The 18,456-nt window shown below is 40.9% G+C and overlaps 1 protein-coding gene across 2 annotated transcripts in view; it reads right to left on the reverse strand.

Annotated features, from left to right (window-relative positions):
- MDN1 (midasin AAA ATPase 1) overlaps nucleotides 1–18,456 on the reverse strand; it is a 315,164-nt gene that overhangs the window by 107,415 nt on the left and 189,293 nt on the right. For both annotated transcript variants that reach the window (XM_040428764.1, XM_040428763.1), the window contains exons 57-62: nucleotides 17,874–18,102; nucleotides 17,683–17,791; nucleotides 16,634–16,804; nucleotides 15,669–15,883; nucleotides 7,690–8,077; nucleotides 4,994–5,103 (exon numbers count right to left, since the gene is read on the reverse strand). In XM_040428764.1, coding sequence (XP_040284698.1) covers nucleotides 4,994–5,103; nucleotides 7,690–8,077; nucleotides 15,669–15,883; nucleotides 16,634–16,804; nucleotides 17,683–17,791; nucleotides 17,874–18,102 — 1,222 coding nt within the window. The remainder of the gene's footprint in view (nucleotides 1–4,993; nucleotides 5,104–7,689; nucleotides 8,078–15,668; nucleotides 15,884–16,633; nucleotides 16,805–17,682; nucleotides 17,792–17,873; nucleotides 18,103–18,456) is intronic.

The raw sequence follows: 18,456 nt of genomic DNA on the forward strand, positions 1-18,456 counted from the left end.
GGGGGAGTGGAGAGCTGAAGGCAGTGGGGGAGTGGAGAGCTGAAGGCAGTGGGGGAGTGGAGAGCTGAAGGCAGTGGGGGAGTGGAGAGCTGAAGGCAGTGGGGGAGTGGAGAGCTGAAGGCACTGGGGAGTGGAGAGCTGAAGGCACTGGGGGAGTGGAGAGCTGAAGGCACTGGGGGAGTGGAGAGCTGAAGGCACTGGGGGAGTGGAGAGCTGAAGGCACTGGGGGAGTGGAGAGCTGAAGGCACTGGGGGAGTGGAGAGCTGAAGGCACTGGGGGAGTGGAGAGCTGAAGGCACTGGGGGAGTGGAGAGCTGAAGGCACTGGGGGAGTGGAGAGCTGAAGGCACTGGGGGAGTGGAGAGCTGAAGGCACTGGGGGAGTGGAGAGCTGAAGGCACTGGGGGAGTGGAGAGCTGAAGGCACTGGGGGAGTGGAGAGCTGAAGGCACTGGGGGAGTGGAGAGCTGAAGGCACTGGGGGAGTGGAGAGCTGAAGGCACTGGGGGAGTGGAGGGCTGAAGGCACTGGGGGAGTGGAGAGCTGAAGGCACTGGGGGAGTGGAGAGCTGAAGGCACTGGGGGAGTGGAGAGCTGAAGGCACTGGGGAGAACTGATGCACTTGAGCTGATCGCACGTGGGGGGGGGGGGGGAAAAAAGGGTGTTGGTGACTGATAGCAGGGGGTCTGATGAGTTTTTATAAAGGAAAACAGTCAATTATTTTTTTCTTATTAGAGTACTCGATTAATTGTAAAAATAAATCGGTAGAATACTTGATTACTAAAATAATCATTCACTGCAGCCCTAGTCACAGGGACACAATGATAAGGGGCAAGAGGCTAACGCTACAGCCTGTGAAATTTAGATTGTGATCCCCTATGGGGACAAGTACCTACGTGAGTGAGGACAAACTCTGCACAGCTCTGAACAATGAGTAGGTTCTATGTAAATTAATAATATGTTGGTGATATGGCATCATCTAATTTGCAGCTGTTTTAAGAAGCCATCACTAGTTCTTGACAACACAATATTGTATATGATCAACATTGCACAATTTGGCCATTTTGCGAAGTACATGCTTCAAACACTATGAAGGCGCATCTTAGGAGTTAGTAATTTAGAATATATAACTGTAAAAGATAAAATATGACAAAAACAGACTTATCCTAAAACAAATTACATTTACACTGGCTGCATCAGAATCGGTTATAAAACCAACCATAACATGCAGTTACCATAAAAGAAATGTTATCTGCCAGTTAAATGCAGCTGGCAACACAACTTTTTTCTAATCTGTTTTTATTTTCTGACGGCAGATTTATTCTATTTCATGAACATAATTATGGGGGCAGCCATCTTGCCTGAGCTGTTCTTTTCTTTTAAAAATCTGTATATTGTTTTCAAAGTAAGGTAGAATAAACCCCCAACAGAGGAAATAAACTCATGGTGTCAGTGCATAAAGTCTTCACGACAGAATAAAGCCGAAAATAGTGCAAATTGGTACATGAATTAATTGTTACAATGCACAATTAAAGTAAGCGGAGTTAAGGAAATTTCATCGTAACAGGTCTCAACACTCTAGAACTAGTAGGACACTAGAAACACGCAAGTAGAGAGAGTAGGGAAGGAAGGGATACGAGACTACCTTAGCTGTTCTTAAAAGCACTTAGAAAGCATTAAGAAAATTGCTTTACAGCAGCCACCATGGGCCACAGACAAAATGGACATGAGGCATGCTCTCTAACCCATGCAGAGGTCAGGAAGGAGCTGCTAACTTTGGTAATCACCTATTGTGAATAGAAGATCCTGTATTATATATACACAGAGGTGATATCATTACAGACAGGATTAAAATGACAGATAAGCAAGTAAATGCAGGAAAGTCATCTGTACAGACCAAGAAGTGGCCCCTTTTAGGTTTACTGGCCTGTGCGAAAACCGGCAAAATTTTAAGGTTATAAAAAATGCCAAATTTACCCAAAATTTGGAAAAATAAGCAAATTTCCAAATTTCTATTTCTCTACTTTTTTTAAAAGATAGTAATACCTCCAAAAATAGTTATTACTTTACATTCCCCATAGGTCGACTTCATGTTTGGATCATTTTGTGAATGTCAGAAGGCTTAGAAGTTTAGAAACAAATCTTGAAATTTTTATTAAGAAAATATCCAAAACCCACTTTTTAAGGACCAGTTCAGTTCTGAAGTCACTTTATGAGGCTTACATAATAGAAACCACCCAAAAACTACACCCCTCACTGTATTCAAAACTGATTTTACAAACTTTGTTAACCCTTTAGGTGTTCCACAAGAATTGATAGAAAATAGAGATAAAATTTCAAAATTTCACTTTTTTGGCAGATTTTCCAGTTGAATCAATTTTTTCCAGTAACAAAGCAAGGATTAACAGCCAAACAAAACTCAATATTTATGGCCCCGATTCTGTAGTTTACAGAAACAATCCCATGTGTGGTTGTAAACTGCTGTATGGCCACATAGCAGGGCGCAGAAGGAAAGGAACGCAATATGGTTTTTGGAAGGCAGATTTTGCTTGGACTGGTTTTTTGACACCATGTCCCATTTGAAGCCCCCCTGATGAGTGTAGAAACTCCTAAAAAAGTTACCCCATTTTGGAAACTACGGAGCAGTTTTGTTGGTACTATTTTAGGGTACATATGATTTTTGGTTGCTCTATATTACACTTTTTGTGAGGCAAGGTAACAAGAAATAGCTGATTTGGCACCGTTTTCATTTTTTAGTTTTTACAACATTCATCTGACAGGTTAGATCATGTAGTATTTTTATAGAGCAGGTTGTTACAGATACGACAATACCAAATATGACTACTTTTTTTGATTGTTTGTTTCAGTTATACATAACAAAGCATTTAAAAAATAAAATAAAAAGATTTTTTAGTGTCACCGTAGTTTTATTTATTTTTTGGCCGATTGTCTTGTGTAGGGGCTAATTTTTTTCGGGATGATTGGTACTATTATAGGGTGCATATGACGTTTTAATCGCTTGCTATTACACTTTTTGTGATGTAAGGTGACAAAAAAAAATTGCTTTTTTGACACTTTTTTTAACACCTGAGGGGTTAGGTCATGTGATCTTTTAATAGAGCAGGTTATTACGGACGCTGCGATACCTAATATGTCTACTTTTTTTTATTTATGTAAGTTTTACACAATGAGTTCATTTTTGAAACAAAAAAAAATAAAAATCATGTTTTAGTGTCTCCATAGTCGGAGAACCATAGTTTTTTCAGTTTTTGGGCGATTGTCTTAGTTAGGGCATGATTTTTGCGGTGAGATGACGGTGTGATTGCCACTATTTTTGATTGCGTGCCATTACACTTTTTGTGATGTAAGGTGACAAAATGGCTTTTTTTTTTTTTACACAGTTTTTATTTTTTTATGGTATTCACCTGAGCGGTTAGGTCATGTGATATTTTTATAAAGCAGGTTATTACGGACGTAATAGGTCTACTTTTTATTTTTATTTATGCAAGTTTTACACAATGACCGCGGCACATCAAGGGTTAATGCGCCGGCATCAGTGATTTCACCGATGCGGACGCATGCAGCAGGGGTCCTGCTATCAGTGACTGCCGGACCCTCTGCCGCGGATCGGGCGGGTGCATCTCCTACACCTGCCCGATCACAGCGCCGGTCCATAAGTCACGGACATCTGCGCCGTACATGTACAGCGCGGGTCCTCTACGGGTTCATGATGATATCAAAAATTAAATACGTTAAGCATAAAAACATTTAAACAATAGGTCATTTTCTGAGGAAACATTCCCTTTAATAATGTTCATTTGGCATTCCTTGCAGCCATCAGCCATTTATACATTCAGGCATACATGTCTGCCATGTTCCCATACTAATTCAAATCTGCAGCTATACCACCTACATGTTTTCTCAACCCTATTCCCATACATTCAGGTACTTATTTCATTATGGTCAATATGGTTCTGAACACAACAAACCATCATATAATTAACATACCGGTAATTCCTGCAACCTTTTATCTAAAAAGAGTATTACCATCAATATCAAACCATACATATAAAAACATTTTAAGACGTTTACAAAAAAACATTAAAAATATCACATATGCTAAAGATGAAATCATCAATGGTAACTTCACACATGGCGTAATTGCGGCTTATTTGTATGAAGAAAACCTGCAGCACTTTACAGTATCAGCCATATGGATGAGAATTTAATAAATGGCATCCACACATTGTGAAAAAAAATCTGCGGCATAAAATAACCTGCGTTGTGGGATTTTACATCCACGTTTCAATTTATGCTGGAACTTTCACTGCGGATTTCATCCTCTGCAATGTACAATTTTGGGGTGGATCTAATGTATTGTATAGCTTTTTTTGAGGCAAAGGCGGAAAAAATAAACGTTCCAACAATATATTTTTTTGTTTTGTTAATATGGTGTTTACCGTGCAGCGCAAGTAAGATGATAATTTTATTCTGTGGGTGAAAAGGAGTATGGAAATACCATACTTATTTAGTTTTTGTATCACTGCATTCAGTGTCAAAGACCCATCATTTTATTTTTACAATGTCTGATATGTGCAGGGGAATTGTAGTTCTTTGGTGCCGTTTTGGGATGCAGAATATTTTTGGATCACTTTAGAATGCGTTGTTTAGGAGGTGGAATAAACCATTTTTTATGTGGTTCACTTTACAAGATAAATAACATGATAGTGGGTCATTACAGATGCGGCAATACCAATTGTTAAAGATACCAAGATACTAGTTAAAGATACCGTTTTTTTATTTATTTTCCCAATATACAGTACTCGAAAAATGTAATCTTCCGATTGCCCATATAATACACAATACTAATAAAAAAAAATTTTTTATAATTACATCCACGTTTCTGCTACTGTATATACCACTGCTATTCCGCATGCAGTTCTGCTGTGGAACATCCGCTGCATATCTGTACCCTAATGGTAGGAAATCACAAGCTCACCTTATATGAGGGTGCATGTGTTTTTGCAATGCACCATCATTGAGCTCTTTTCCTGTAAGCAGACTGCATGACAAATTGCGTGTCTTCCATTCGAGGTCCAGTTCATGCAGCTGAAAAAGAAATAAGTAACAAATATGCAAACATTTAGTTTTGTTAAATCAACTCCAAGATGAAATAATAAGATTAAAAAAGTTAAAGGGGTTTTCTGAGACTTTACTACTGATGACCTATCTTCTGAACAGATAGGTGTATAACAGGTTTAACAAAGCTGCTTTACACAGTTAATGCCCCAAAGATGGACAACCCCTGTAAGCGCCACAAAGTAAAAAAAATATATATAAAACACATCTGTCCACATAGCATTTGAGCTTTTAGTGAGAGGTATATGTATTTGATGTACTCCTGAAGTATAAAGTGGTCTATATACGCATCCTTGTAAAACTAAAAATATTGTAATTTTTTAGTAGGATGCTCTATACAGTAAATAATAAAAAATAAAAATGTATAAACAAGCCTGACAGACAACTATGCAACACTCTTCTGGTTGAGTGAATGAGGGTCTATTGAAACATATACAGTCAGGTCCATAAATATTGGGACATCAACACAATTCTAACATTTTTGGCTCTATACACCACCACAATGGATTTGAAAAGAAACGAACAAGATGTGCTTTAGGCATCCTGCACACGACCGTTGTGTGCATCCGCGGCCGTGGTTCCGTTTTCAGTTTTTTTTTGCGAACCCATTGACTTTTTAATGGGTCTGTGGAAAAATCAGAAAATGCACCGTTTGGCAGCCGCATCCGTGATCCGTGTTTCCTGGCCGTGAAAAAAATATGACCTGTCCTATTTTTTTCACGGTCAACGGTTCGCGGACCCATTCAAGTCAATGGGTCCGTGAAAAATCACAGATGCACACAAGATTGTCATCCGCGCCCGTGATCCGTGTTTGTTTTTTCCTATCATTTCAATGGCAAACTTGATTTAGATTTTTTTTTTCTTCACTTTTCATGTCCATGGATCCTCCAAAAATCAAGGAAGACCCACGGACGAAAAAACTGTCACGGATCACGGACCAACGGAACCCCGTTTTGCGGAACGTGAAAAAATACTGTCGTGTGCAGGAGGCCTTAACTGCAGACTGTCAGCTTTAATTTGAGGGTATTTACATCCAAATCAGGTGAACAGTGTAGGAATTACAACAGTTTGCGTGTGCCTCCCACTTGTTAAGGAACCAAAAGTAATGGGACAAAATAATAATCATAAATCAAACTTTCACTTTTTAATACTTGGTTGCAAATCCTTTGAAGTCAATTACAGCCTGAAGTCTGGAACGCATAGACATCGCCAGCCCCTGGGTTTCATCCCTGGTGATGCTCTGCCAGGCCTCTACTGCAACTGTCTTCAGTTCCTGCTTGTTCTTGGGGCATTTTCCCTTCAGTTTTGTCTTTAGCAAGTGAAATGCATGCTCAAATCGGATTCAGGCCAGGTGATTGACTTGGCCATTGCATAACATTCCACTTCTTTCCCTTAAAAAGCATTTGGCTGAATATGAGCAGATAATATTGCCCGAAACACTTCAGAATTCATGCTGGTGCTTTGGTCAGCAGTCACATCATTAATAAATACAAGAGAACCAGTTCCATTGGCAGCCATACATGCCCACGCCATGACACTACCACCACCATTCTTTACTGATTAGGTGGTATGCTTAGGATCATGAGCAGTTCTTTCCTTCTACATACTCTTCTCTTCCCATCACTCTGGTAGACGTTGATCTTGGTCTCATCTGTCCATAGGATGTTGTTCCAGAACTGTGAAGACTTTTTTAGATGTCGTTTGGCAAACTCTAATCTGGCCTTCCTGTTTTTGAGGCTCACCAATGGTTTACATCTTGTGGTGAACCCTCTGTATTCACTCTGGTGAAGTCTTCTCTTGATTGTTGACTTTGACACACATACACCTACCTCCTGGAGAGTGTTCTTGATCTGGCCAACTGTTGTGAAGGGTGTTTTCTTCACCAGGGAAAGAATTCTTCAGTCATCCACCGAAGTTGTTTTCCATTGTCTTCCGGGTCTTTTGGTGTTGCTGAGCTCACCGATGCGTTCCTTCTTTTTAAGAATGTTCCAAACAGTTGTTTTGGCCACACCTCTGATGGGTTTGTTGTGTTTTTTCAGCCTAATGATGGCTTGCTTCACTGAAAGTGACAACTCTTTGGATCTCATCTTGAGAGTTGACAGCAACAGATTCCAAATGCAAATAGCACACTTGAAATGAACTCTGGACCTTTTATCTGCTCATTGTAATTGGGATAATGAGGGAATAACACACACCTGGCCATGGAACAGCTGAGAAGCCAATTGTACCATTACTTTTGGTCCATTAACAAGTGGGAGGCACATATGCAAACTGTTGTAATTCCTACACCGTTCACCTGATTTGGATGTAAATACCCTCAAATTAAAGCTGACAGTATGCAGTTAAAGCACATCTTGTTTGTTTCATTTCAAATCCATTGTGGTGGTGTATAGAGCCAAAAATGTTAGAATTGTGTCGATGTCCCAATATTTATGGACCTGGCTGTAACAATATGCTGCAGGAGCTTTCCCCGCACACATGCTGAACATAACACAACTTTAAAAGTAAGTGAATAAAGCCTTAACCAAAGGATTCATTTTAATCCAATACTCTTACCTCTTCTTCAGCATACTGTAATTTATATTTTCTTTTTACTGCTGGGTCAAAGTTGGTTTGTGGCAGCCAAAGGTGAATCTGCAGTAAACCCAAGTTAATCCACAGAGAACCCCGATGGGCTGCTTCGGAGGCTTGAACTGCATCATCGACATCAGCATAAAACTGCTGTAGACATGTCAACCAGAGCTTAACAATGTTTCCAGGTAACCTTTCCTCATTAGACCAGTCTCCCAAGATGTCCTGGATATAGTGAAATGCAGAGAGGTCCTTCATCGGTAGGTGGTCACAATATTGTAAAAATTCCTCTTGAAGACTTTCTGGTACAAGGTCCTTCAAAGCCACAAAATGATGATACAAGAGAAGACCCTGAAGTCTGGCATCAGTGTTTCTGTAAAAACAAATAAATATATAATCCCAATCTTTTCTTGGCAGATGTAGACTATAAATGTAAAGTTGTCAGAAAAGTTGTGTCCGACCTGCATACTGCACAATTTCTGTCTAAACATTTTTCTAGGAAGAATATAAGCAATATGCTTCCTTTCACAGGAAGAGTCGTTCACTAGATGCTGGGGAAGAGACACTACTACAGCTTCCCCTCCCTCACCCTCTTTCCTGTCTAGTACTTACTGCTATACCGATCAGATTTTCTGGGAAAACTTAAGTGTATATGAATACTTACTGAGAGTTGTAAGACCAGTAATGCCTTCAGCTGCCAAGAGCACATGCAGCAAGTCAGCCAGTTTTATAGGTACAAATCTGTTGACAGATGCTCTTTAAAAGCCTATGACAGCTTTGGGGCAATTATAATTGCATTTTACTTATCTGGGATAAAAATTATTTTTTCAATTGATCTTTATCAATTTTTTTTAGCAGTAAAAATTTGTCTGTTTGCAGACTGTCCCTCCTGAGCTCCAACAACTGACGGCTCATGCAGAGCTCTTATCACCGATCTTCTAACCTCTAACACTCGTTTAATTTAAAGGGGTTGTCCGGGTTCAGAGCTGAACCCGGACAACCTCAATTTTCAGAGCAGACATACCTCAATTTTCACCCAGGCCACCCTGACTTGAGCATCGGAGCAGTTCATGCTCCGATGCTCTCCTTTGCCCTGCGATAAATCGCGCAGGTCAAAAGGCATTTTCCGGAGTTCCGGTGACAAACAGGGCTCTCCGTGGGGCTGCCAGGAAGCCCGGTGACGTCACCGGCACTGATGGGCGGGCTTTAGCTCTGCCCTAGCCAGTAAAACGACTAGGACAGAGCTAAAGCACATCCATCAAAGCCGGTGACGTCACCGAACACACAGCCGGGTGGAAGCCTCCGCCCGGCAGGGTGTTATTGTAAACAAAAGAGCCTGTTCCCTGCACGATCTAGCACAGGGCAAAGGAGCGCATTGGAGCATGAGATGCTCCGATGCTAAGATCAGGTGGGCTGCCTGGGTGAAAATATGGGTATGTCCAGGTTCAGCTCTGAACCCGGACAAACCCTTTTAGCTATATTCTTATCAGTTTGATGAGCTATAAGTGTTTGAGGTCAGGAGATCAGAGATAAGACTACACATGGGCTGTCAGCTGACGGAACTCAGGAGTGACAGTCTGCAAATACACTGATTCTTAAACGCTTTCATCACAAAAAGTTTTTTTTTTTTTTTCATTTTATTATTATATATATTTTTTTAATAAAGACCAATTTAACCTCTTAAGGACATAGGGCGTACAGGTACGCCCTTGTGCCCTGGTACTTAAGGACACAGGGCGTACATGTACGCCCTGTGTATTTTCGATCACTGCCGTGCGGCTGGCAGTGATCGGAACCCGGTGCCTGCTCAAATCATTGAGCAGGCACCTAGGCTAAATGCGCGGGGGGGTCCCGTGACCCCCCCATGTCGGCGATCGCGGCAAACCGCAGGTCAATTCAGACCTGCGGTTTGCTGCGATTTCTGAAGTTTCTGGTCCCCGCAGTCCCTGACCGCAGGGATCAGAAACTTTATATGCCAAAAAAAAAGTTTTATTTACCCCCCCCTGCACCCCTGAATGATTTTTATGGTGGCGGGAGGTGCAGGGGGAGGGTTGCGGGCGGTGTGGGCGTGCGGGAGGCGGGCGGTGCGGCAGGCGGGATCGCGATCCCCCGCCCGCCTCCCCTTGTATAATCGTTGGTGTCTAGTGGGGATACCAGGGTGCCAGCACATTGCTGGCACCCTGGTATAAACGGCTGACATCTGCGATGCGATGTCAGCCGTTTAACCCTTTCCATACAGCGGTCCGTACGGACCGCTGTATGGAAAAGGTTAACAGCGCAGGGAGCTCCCTCCCTCTCCCATCGGGGGGCTGCTGTGCCTTTGCAGCCCCCCGATGGGGAGGGAGAGAGCCCCCAGAGAGCCCACCGAGAGATCCCCTCCTTACCCTTCCCCGTCTGCGAAGTTCTGAGCAGTACTGAGCAGACGGGGAAGGTTCCCATGGCAACAGGACGCCTCTCAGGCGTCCTGCTGTCCATGGTGCTGAACAGATCTGTGCTGAATGGCATAGATCTGTTCAGTGTAAGTAAAATACAGTACAGAACAATATATATTGTACTGTACTGTATTATTCAGACATCAGACCCACTGGATCTTCAAGAACCAAGTGGGTCTGGGTCAAAAAAAAGTGAATAAAAGTGAAAAAAAAGTAAAAATCAAAAAACACATTTATCACTGATAAAAAATGAAAAAAATAAAATTCCCTACACATGTTTGGTATCGCCGCGTCCGTAACGACCTGATCTATAAAACGGTCATGTTACTTTACCCGAACGGTGAACACCATAAAAATAAAAAATAAAAAACTATGATGAAATTGAAATTTTGCCCACCTTACTTCCCAAAAAAGGTAATAAAAGTGATCAAAAAAGTCGCATGTACGCCAAAATTGTAACAATCAAACCGTCATCTCATCCCGCAAAAATCATACCCTACCCAAGATAATCGCCCAAAAACTGAAAAAACTATGGCTCTTAGACTATGGAAACACTAAAACATGATTTTTTTTGTTTCAAAAATGAAATCATTGTGTAAAACTTACATAAATAAAAAAAAAGTATACATATTAGGTATCGCCGCGTCCGTATCGCCCGGCTCTATAAAAATATCACATGATCTAACCCCTCAGATGACCACCGTAAAAAAATAAAAATAAAAACGGTGTAAAAAAAGCCATTTTTTGTCATCTTACGTCACAAAAAGTGTAATAGCAAGCAATCAAAAAGTCATATGCACCCCAAAATAGATGCCAATCAAACCGTCATCTCATCCCGCAAAAAATGAGACCCTACTTAAGATAATCGCCCAAAAACTGAAAAAACTATGGCTCTTAGACTATGGAGACACTAAAACATTTTTTTGGTTTTAAAAATGAAATCATTGTGTAAAACTTACATAAATAAAAAAAATTGTATACATATTAGGTATCTCCGCGTCCGTGACAACCTGCTCTATAAAATTACCACATGATCTAACCTGTCAGATGAATGTTGTAAATAACAAAAAAAAAACGGTGCCAAAAAAGCTATTTCTTGTTACCTTGCCGCACAAAAAGTGTAATATAGAGCAACCAAAAATCATATGTACCCTAAACTAGTACCAACAAAACTGCCACCCTATCCCGTAGTTTCTAAAATGGGGTCACTTTTTTGGAGTTTCTACTCTAGGGGTGCATCAGGGGGGCTTCAAATGGGACATGGTGTCAAAAAAACCAGTCCAGCAAAATATGCCTTCCAAAAACCATATGGTGTTCCTTTCCTTCTGCGCCCTGCCATGTGCCCGTACAGCTGTTTACGACCACATATGGGGTGTTTCTGTAAACTACAGAATTAGGGCCATAATAAATGAGTTTTGTTTGGCTGTTAACCCTTGCTTTGTAACTGGAAAAAAAATATTAAAATGGAAAATCTGCCAAAAAAGTGAAATTTTGAAATTGTATCTCTATTTTCCATTAAATCTTGTGCAACACCTAAAGGGTTAACAAAGTTTGTAAAATCAGTTTTGAATACCTTGAGGGGTGTAGTTTCTTAGATGGGGTCACTTTTATGGAGTTTATAATCTAGGGGTGCATCAGGGGGGCTTCAAATGGGACATGGTGCCAAAAAAACAGTCCAGCAAAATCAGCCCTCCAAAAACCAAACGGCGCACCTTTCACTCTACGCCCCGCTGTGTGCCCGTACAGTAGTTTACGGCCACATATGGGGTGTTTCTGTAAACAGCAGAGTCAGGGCAATAAAGATACAGTCTTGTTTGGCTGTTAACCCTTGCTTTGTTAGTGGAAAAAATGGGTTAAAATGGAAAATTAGGCAAAAAAATTAAATTCTCAAATTTCATCGCCATTTGCCAATAACTCTTGTGCAACACCTAAAGGGTTAACGACGTATGTAAAATCAGTTTTGAATACCTTGAGGGGTGTAGTTTCTTAGATGGGGTCACTTTTAGGGAGTTTCTCCTCTAGGGGTGCATCAGGGGGCTTCAAATGGGACATGGTGTAAATAAACCAGTCCATAAAAATCAGCCTTCCAAAAACCAAACGGCGCACCTTTCACTCTACGCCCCGCTGTGTGGCCGTACAGTAGTTTACGGCCACATATGGGGTGTTTCTGTAAACAGCAGAGTCAGGGCAATAAAGATACAGTCTTGTTTGGCTGTTAACCCTTGGTTTGTTAGTGGAAAAAATGGGTTAAAATGAAAAATTAGACAAAAAAATGAAATTCTCAAATTTCCTCCCTATTTGCCAATAACTCTTGTGCAACACCTAAAGGGTTAACAACGTATGCAAAATCAGTTTTGAATACCTTGAGGGGTGTAGTTTCTTAGATGGGGTCATTTTTGGGTGGTTTCTATAATGTAAGCCTCGCAAAGTGACTTGAGACCTGAACTGGTCCCTAGAAATTGAGTTTTTGTAAATTTCGGAAAAATTTCAAGATTTGCTTCTAAACTTCTAAGCCTTATAACATCCCCAAAAAATAAAATATCATTCCCAAAACAATTCAAACATGAAGTAGACATATGGGGAATGTAAAGTCATCACAATTTTTGGGGGTATTACTATGTATTACAGAAGTAGAGAAACTGAAACTTTGAAATTTGCTAATTTTTTTCAAATTTTTGTTAAATTAGGTATTTTTTGGTGCAAAAAAAATTTTTTTTTTGACTCCATTTTACCAGTGTCATGAAGTACAATATGTGACGAAAAAACAATCTCAGAACGGCCTGGATAAGTCAAACCGTTTTAAAGTTATCAGCACTTAAAGGGACTCTGGTCAGATTTTCAAAAAATGGCCTGGTCCTAAGGTGTAAAAAGGCTGTGTCCTTAAGGGGTTAAAAAAGATTATTTTTGCCCAAAATGTGAATATAAAAAAAAAAAAACTAAAAGAAAATGCCTGAAGGTGTCCATAGCCTTTAAATGGGAATTACCAACTGCTGGAGGGCGAGTAAGACAACACTCTAAATGACACCTCTATCTTGGGCTGCAAGGATACACTGGGGGAAATTATCAACCCTGTGGCCATTAAAGTGACTTCAGATATGTATCATTTGCAGAACAAAAGAAAAAAAAAAAAAGTGTGATTTTTTTTTTTTAGGATTTTATGCCACGCTTGTCACTTTCCCAAAAGAGGTGTGAGCAGGGCTTAGAATCTGGAGTGAATTAAAGGGTGGTGTAGATTTGACTTTCTGGCACACACAGGGCCAGAGATGCACCTAATATATTAAGAGGGGTGTGCCTGTTAAAAAAATTAACATATCTGACTAGTTTTACTAGAGCCATTATACAAGGAAGACATATCTAGTGCGTGTGTAATAGCATCATGGAGCTTGGAGACATGTTCCTGAGGTGATGGTGAGTACAATAAAGGAATTCAAGAGGGGCTTGGATGTATTTCTGGAGTGTAATAATATTACAGGCTATGGCTACTAGAGGGGGGTCGTTGATCCAGGGAGTTATTCTGATTGCCTGATGGGAGTCGGGAAGGAATTTTTTATTCCCCTAAAGTGGGGAAAATTGGCTTCTACCTCACAGTTGTTTTTTTTTTCCTTTCCTCTGGATCAACTTGCAGGATAACAGGCCGAACTGGATGGACAAATGTCTTTTTTCGGCCTTATGTACTATGTTACATGCATGAGCACAGCTTGCATTTGCGTTATGACGGCTGTGGGATGGAGCGGTTTCTGGAAAAGGCAGTGGAATTTCCTCCATTCTACAAAGGAAAGAGTTGGCTTCTTCCTACTTGTACCTCACAACATAGAGGGGCCAGATGGCATAGTGGCATGAATCCAATGAAGCCACATGGAGTCTTCAATAGTTTATAGAATTCTATCACAAACCTATTCCAGCTTGGAGGTGGTCTTTCTAAGGAAGCAAGACATGAGCATTGTCCCCTATTTAGACAATTTCCTATTGATTGCAGACTCAAAATAGAAAATAGTAGAGGATCTCTCAGTACTGATATCTCAAATGCAGGAGTTAGATTTGATTATCAATCAAGACAGATATGATCCCAAGTCACAAGAAAGTGTTTCTAGGAATTTCTAAGAGTTATGCTGTACTGTCTAAGAAAACAAATCTCAGTCTTAATATTAGAGAAATTTACTATTTTGGAGCATGGACCTTTATAAATTTGTACTACCGTAAATTCTGTGCCATATTTACTCTAGAATTCCGTCCGTGCACCAAAAAAACAACTGTCTCGTCCAGGCATGTTGTAGTTTTACAACAGCTGGAGGGCCGCAGGTTGAGCATGCCTGGTCTAGTCTTAGTTTACCTATAAGTTAGTGTAGTTTTGCTACAAAAATGCAGCAAGATTTAGGCCACAACCCCTTATTGGTGGGGATTTAGAAGCTTCAAAAATTGTGTAAACAGTTGGTAAATGTGACGAAAAACACGTGCACCAAAAACTGCCACTTTTTCAATAGTAAATGCACTGTCTTACGACCATTTTTTTTTCTCCCCACAAAGATGATATCAACAGGATATCACTTTTACGAAGCAAGGATGCTCTATCCACATCCTGTATTAATGGAGTCAATTTCATACTCAAAACAAAACCCAAAACAATATTCTATCCAGTTGTGACAGAAGGTTCTTCTACCTCATCAGATCCTCTGCTCCAGATTGGTGGCTCCTCCAATGGAAAAAAATCCTTTGGAATCTGTCTGTCAATTACAGTGATGAGGGAGGCCGGTCTAACAGGCTGGCGAGCTCAAGTCAATTATCACGAGCTGAGTGTAGTGTAGTTATCAATCAAAAAGTCTCAAGATGTTCTGAATAGATGGTGTGAAAGTAATGTCAGATAACATGGGTACAGTAGCCTTCTTAAGACACCAGGAAGAAACCAGACACCTTATCTGAAAAACTTCTCTACAAATCTTGCAATGGGCTGAAAGATTGACTGTTAGCCACTTAGATGAATAGAACGTAAAACATTTCAGCAGACTTCCTCAGTCAGCACTCAGAAGTGGGGAGTTTTGCAAGTGTATATGTTTATCTCCTAAAAAAAGCAAATGCACGGCCGTTCCATGTTCGTGAGAATGCACCCTTAAAAGTCATAACTAACTTACTTTACCCATTTACCTCAAAGTTGGAGATGTATCATCTCTCTACACTTAAAGGTCACAAAACCCGTTTTTGGCAACTTTTTTTAAAATGCCCCTGCGATTAAATTTATTTGCAATTGCAGTGCTTTTGCCACCCTCATCAGTTTCCAAAAAACGGGTATGGTGAGGATAGGGCATAGGGAAGGCCATTGGCTCAGGGCACATTTATAATAATTCATGCCAGAAGGTGGCGTAAATGATGACTGAAATCTATGCCAGCTATGAGCTGGTGTAGATTTCAGTCATGCGGATGAACTGCTGGAGGATGTATTTCAACTATGACAAGTTGTTCACCTCCTCAAATTAAATGCATCCTCCAGAGCAACAGGGCTCATCAAGAACAGCATAAAATTATGCTACGGTTCCATACCTAAAGCCTGCCAAGGAAGAGAATGCCATATTCGTCCAAAGTGTGGAACTGATTTCATGCAGCTGCTGAAGTCTCTCTACTCCTTCTCCAAGACTCACACGTGAAGACAGAAGATCTGGAAGACCTTTCATTTCCCACAATGGTGCCTTGCTGCTGCCTGTCAGAACTTCACAGAAGCATTTTGAAAGCACAGCTCTGTTTAAAATACCAGGACCCTGTAAAAGAATGACCTTATTAATCAAAATATATAATGGCATGATTCAACTGGAAGCACTGGTTAGTATGTGCATTGTACTTAAAGGGGTTGTCAGGGTTCAGAGCTAAACCCGGAAAACCCATATTTGAACCCAGGCAGCCCCCCTGATGCTAGCATGGCAGCATCTCATGCTCCGATGCGCTCCCTTGCCCTGCGGGGTGGAGGCTTCCGCTCAGCAGTGTGTTCGGTGTCATCACCTGCTCTGATGGGCATGCTTTAGTGCTGCCCTAGCCGTTTTACTGGCTAAGGCAGCGCTAAAGTCCGCCCATCAGAGCCGGTGACATCACCGGGCTCACTGCTGGGCGGAAGAAGAGGCTTCGATCGGCAGAAAGGCACCCGGTATGTCACTGACTGTAAGATGAACGGCGCTTCTGGCTGGGATTTTCTCAATGGCAAAAGTTGCAAAGGAATTGTCTGTTAAGGTCGGAGAAGCACGAGTGTAAAATTTAGGACACTGTTGTCCACACACACACCAATCTTCCCAATCCCGGACAACCCCTTTAAGTGGTAAAGCTTAATATAAACTTGCAGGAATGGATAAACTGTCTTTTTCACACAACCAAAAAATATACTATCAAATTTAACAAACGTCAAGATACCAGTTAATACTTTAGTTAAATTTGAAAATAAGTAATTTACAGTGAGAAACACTTATCACCACAATATTACAGAATTTGTCACGTAGAGTTGTTGTGCAGTGCTTACAAACCTTCATAGAAAGCTCCATGAGAGTTTGGGGAATGGTTGCATCATCTGGGCAGACGTGCAGTTTCCAGGATGCCCAATAGTCTGGATCAGTGGTTACAGTGCTATTCCAGAACGATGACAATACGCTGCTGATCAACTCTGACCACAATAACGCAACATCACCAGAATTAACCTGTAATGAAAATTCCTCATTTAAGTGCATATTAAATCCAGGTAATTGTTTACCTTACAATAAAGAAAAGTTACATTGACTCTAAACGTATATCAGCTAAAGATAAAGTGCCTACTACATCACTACTAAATCAACAAGTGTGAAATTGTATCTAAAGGCTAGTTCACATGTGGATTTCTGCTATCCGCATTTCTGGAGCGCGCCGCTGGTCTTCCCGTCCGCGGCTCGGGAAGAAAATAGAACAAGTCCTCTTCTTGTCTGCCGGCCAGGTGTATTGCGGATCCGTAATTTGCGGATCTGCAATGCACTACGGACCTGTGAATGGTTTTCTGGTGTGGAATCTGCACTAACGTCTATGGGAAAAAAGCTCTGTGTGAACTAGCCCTAAAAGTACATTGGTAGATTAATGACCCACTAAATAACTACTAAAGGATCCACTAAATGAAACAAGTTATTCTGCTGAAACCAGACAACCCCTATTAGGCCACATTCAAACATAATTGAATCATGGTGCAAACTCTGCAGAAAAACTACAAGTAGGTACAGTGTAATATAAGGGAGTCAGTCTAGGATTACTAGATAAGGGAGTGAGTCTAGACTTTTAAATAGATACACAAAAGATAGTCTGCAACAAAGTCATCACGTAACAAGCAGATTTGACCCAGATTTAACACAGGTTTTGCCATAAAATCACAGCACAATCCGGTGATTTTAAAGGTTACTGAAAGGTGTATAATGAGTTCAGCAAACAACTGCTTCTAGGGCAGACTATCCCTACCGGTGGCACATGGAGTAACTAGATTACTTTGCGTGCAGCTGTACAGGTTCCATGCACACATGATGTCTAACAATGCCTCTGTTCATAAACATAGTAATACCTCAGGCTGTTGGCTAAGAAAGCAGAAGGCTCGAAGATGCTCTACAGAAACTGGTGTATGTTCCAGGCAAAATGCAACCAACTGGTTTAGGTCTGACTGTATGTTCTTCCTGTGGAGGAGATTGACAAGTGGTCAATCACTTGACAAAATTACATGTACTGTTTCCTAATACACATTTGCCACTTACTCACCGAACATAATAAGAATGGGACAACAGGTCAGTAATCATTTTGTACTGCCACAAGAGCATGAGGTACTCCATTCCAGGCCACATTTGAACACGACTTGAAAGCTTTGGCAAACATTCTTGGTTTAGTGGTGTACACATACTCTCTTCCTGACTCCGGTCTCCAGGACCAAGAAGAACCCCATGTTTCTGCAACTGTAACCTCAGTAATTCCACAGACTTAATTAGGTGGTCTTAAATTAAGAACACAATAAGGTATGGTTACTTGTAAAGTAGGGAGCGGCCATTTAAAAAACGAGAAAGAATCAACAGCTTGTTTTAAAACAAGACCTAATACAGAAAATCATGAAGTAAAAATAGATGAAATAAAATAAACCCCTTGACGTCAGCATCTAAATCAGATATTCCAATGGCAATGGTTGCTGTCAAAGAACTGAAATATCTGGAATCGGCAGAAAATGTTAGGCTAGCATTTTAGGGTATTTTTACAGCCTGAGGATACAGACAATTTGTACAAAAGCTTGTTCTGATAATTGTTTTATGTAAAAGGTAGCATGATCACCTGACAAACAGGCAAAACGGTTTGT

This window comes from Bufo bufo, chromosome 4 (assembly GCF_905171765.1).
Source record: "Bufo bufo chromosome 4, aBufBuf1.1, whole genome shotgun sequence".
NCBI classification, from domain to species: Eukaryota; Metazoa; Chordata; class Amphibia; order Anura; family Bufonidae; genus Bufo; species Bufo bufo.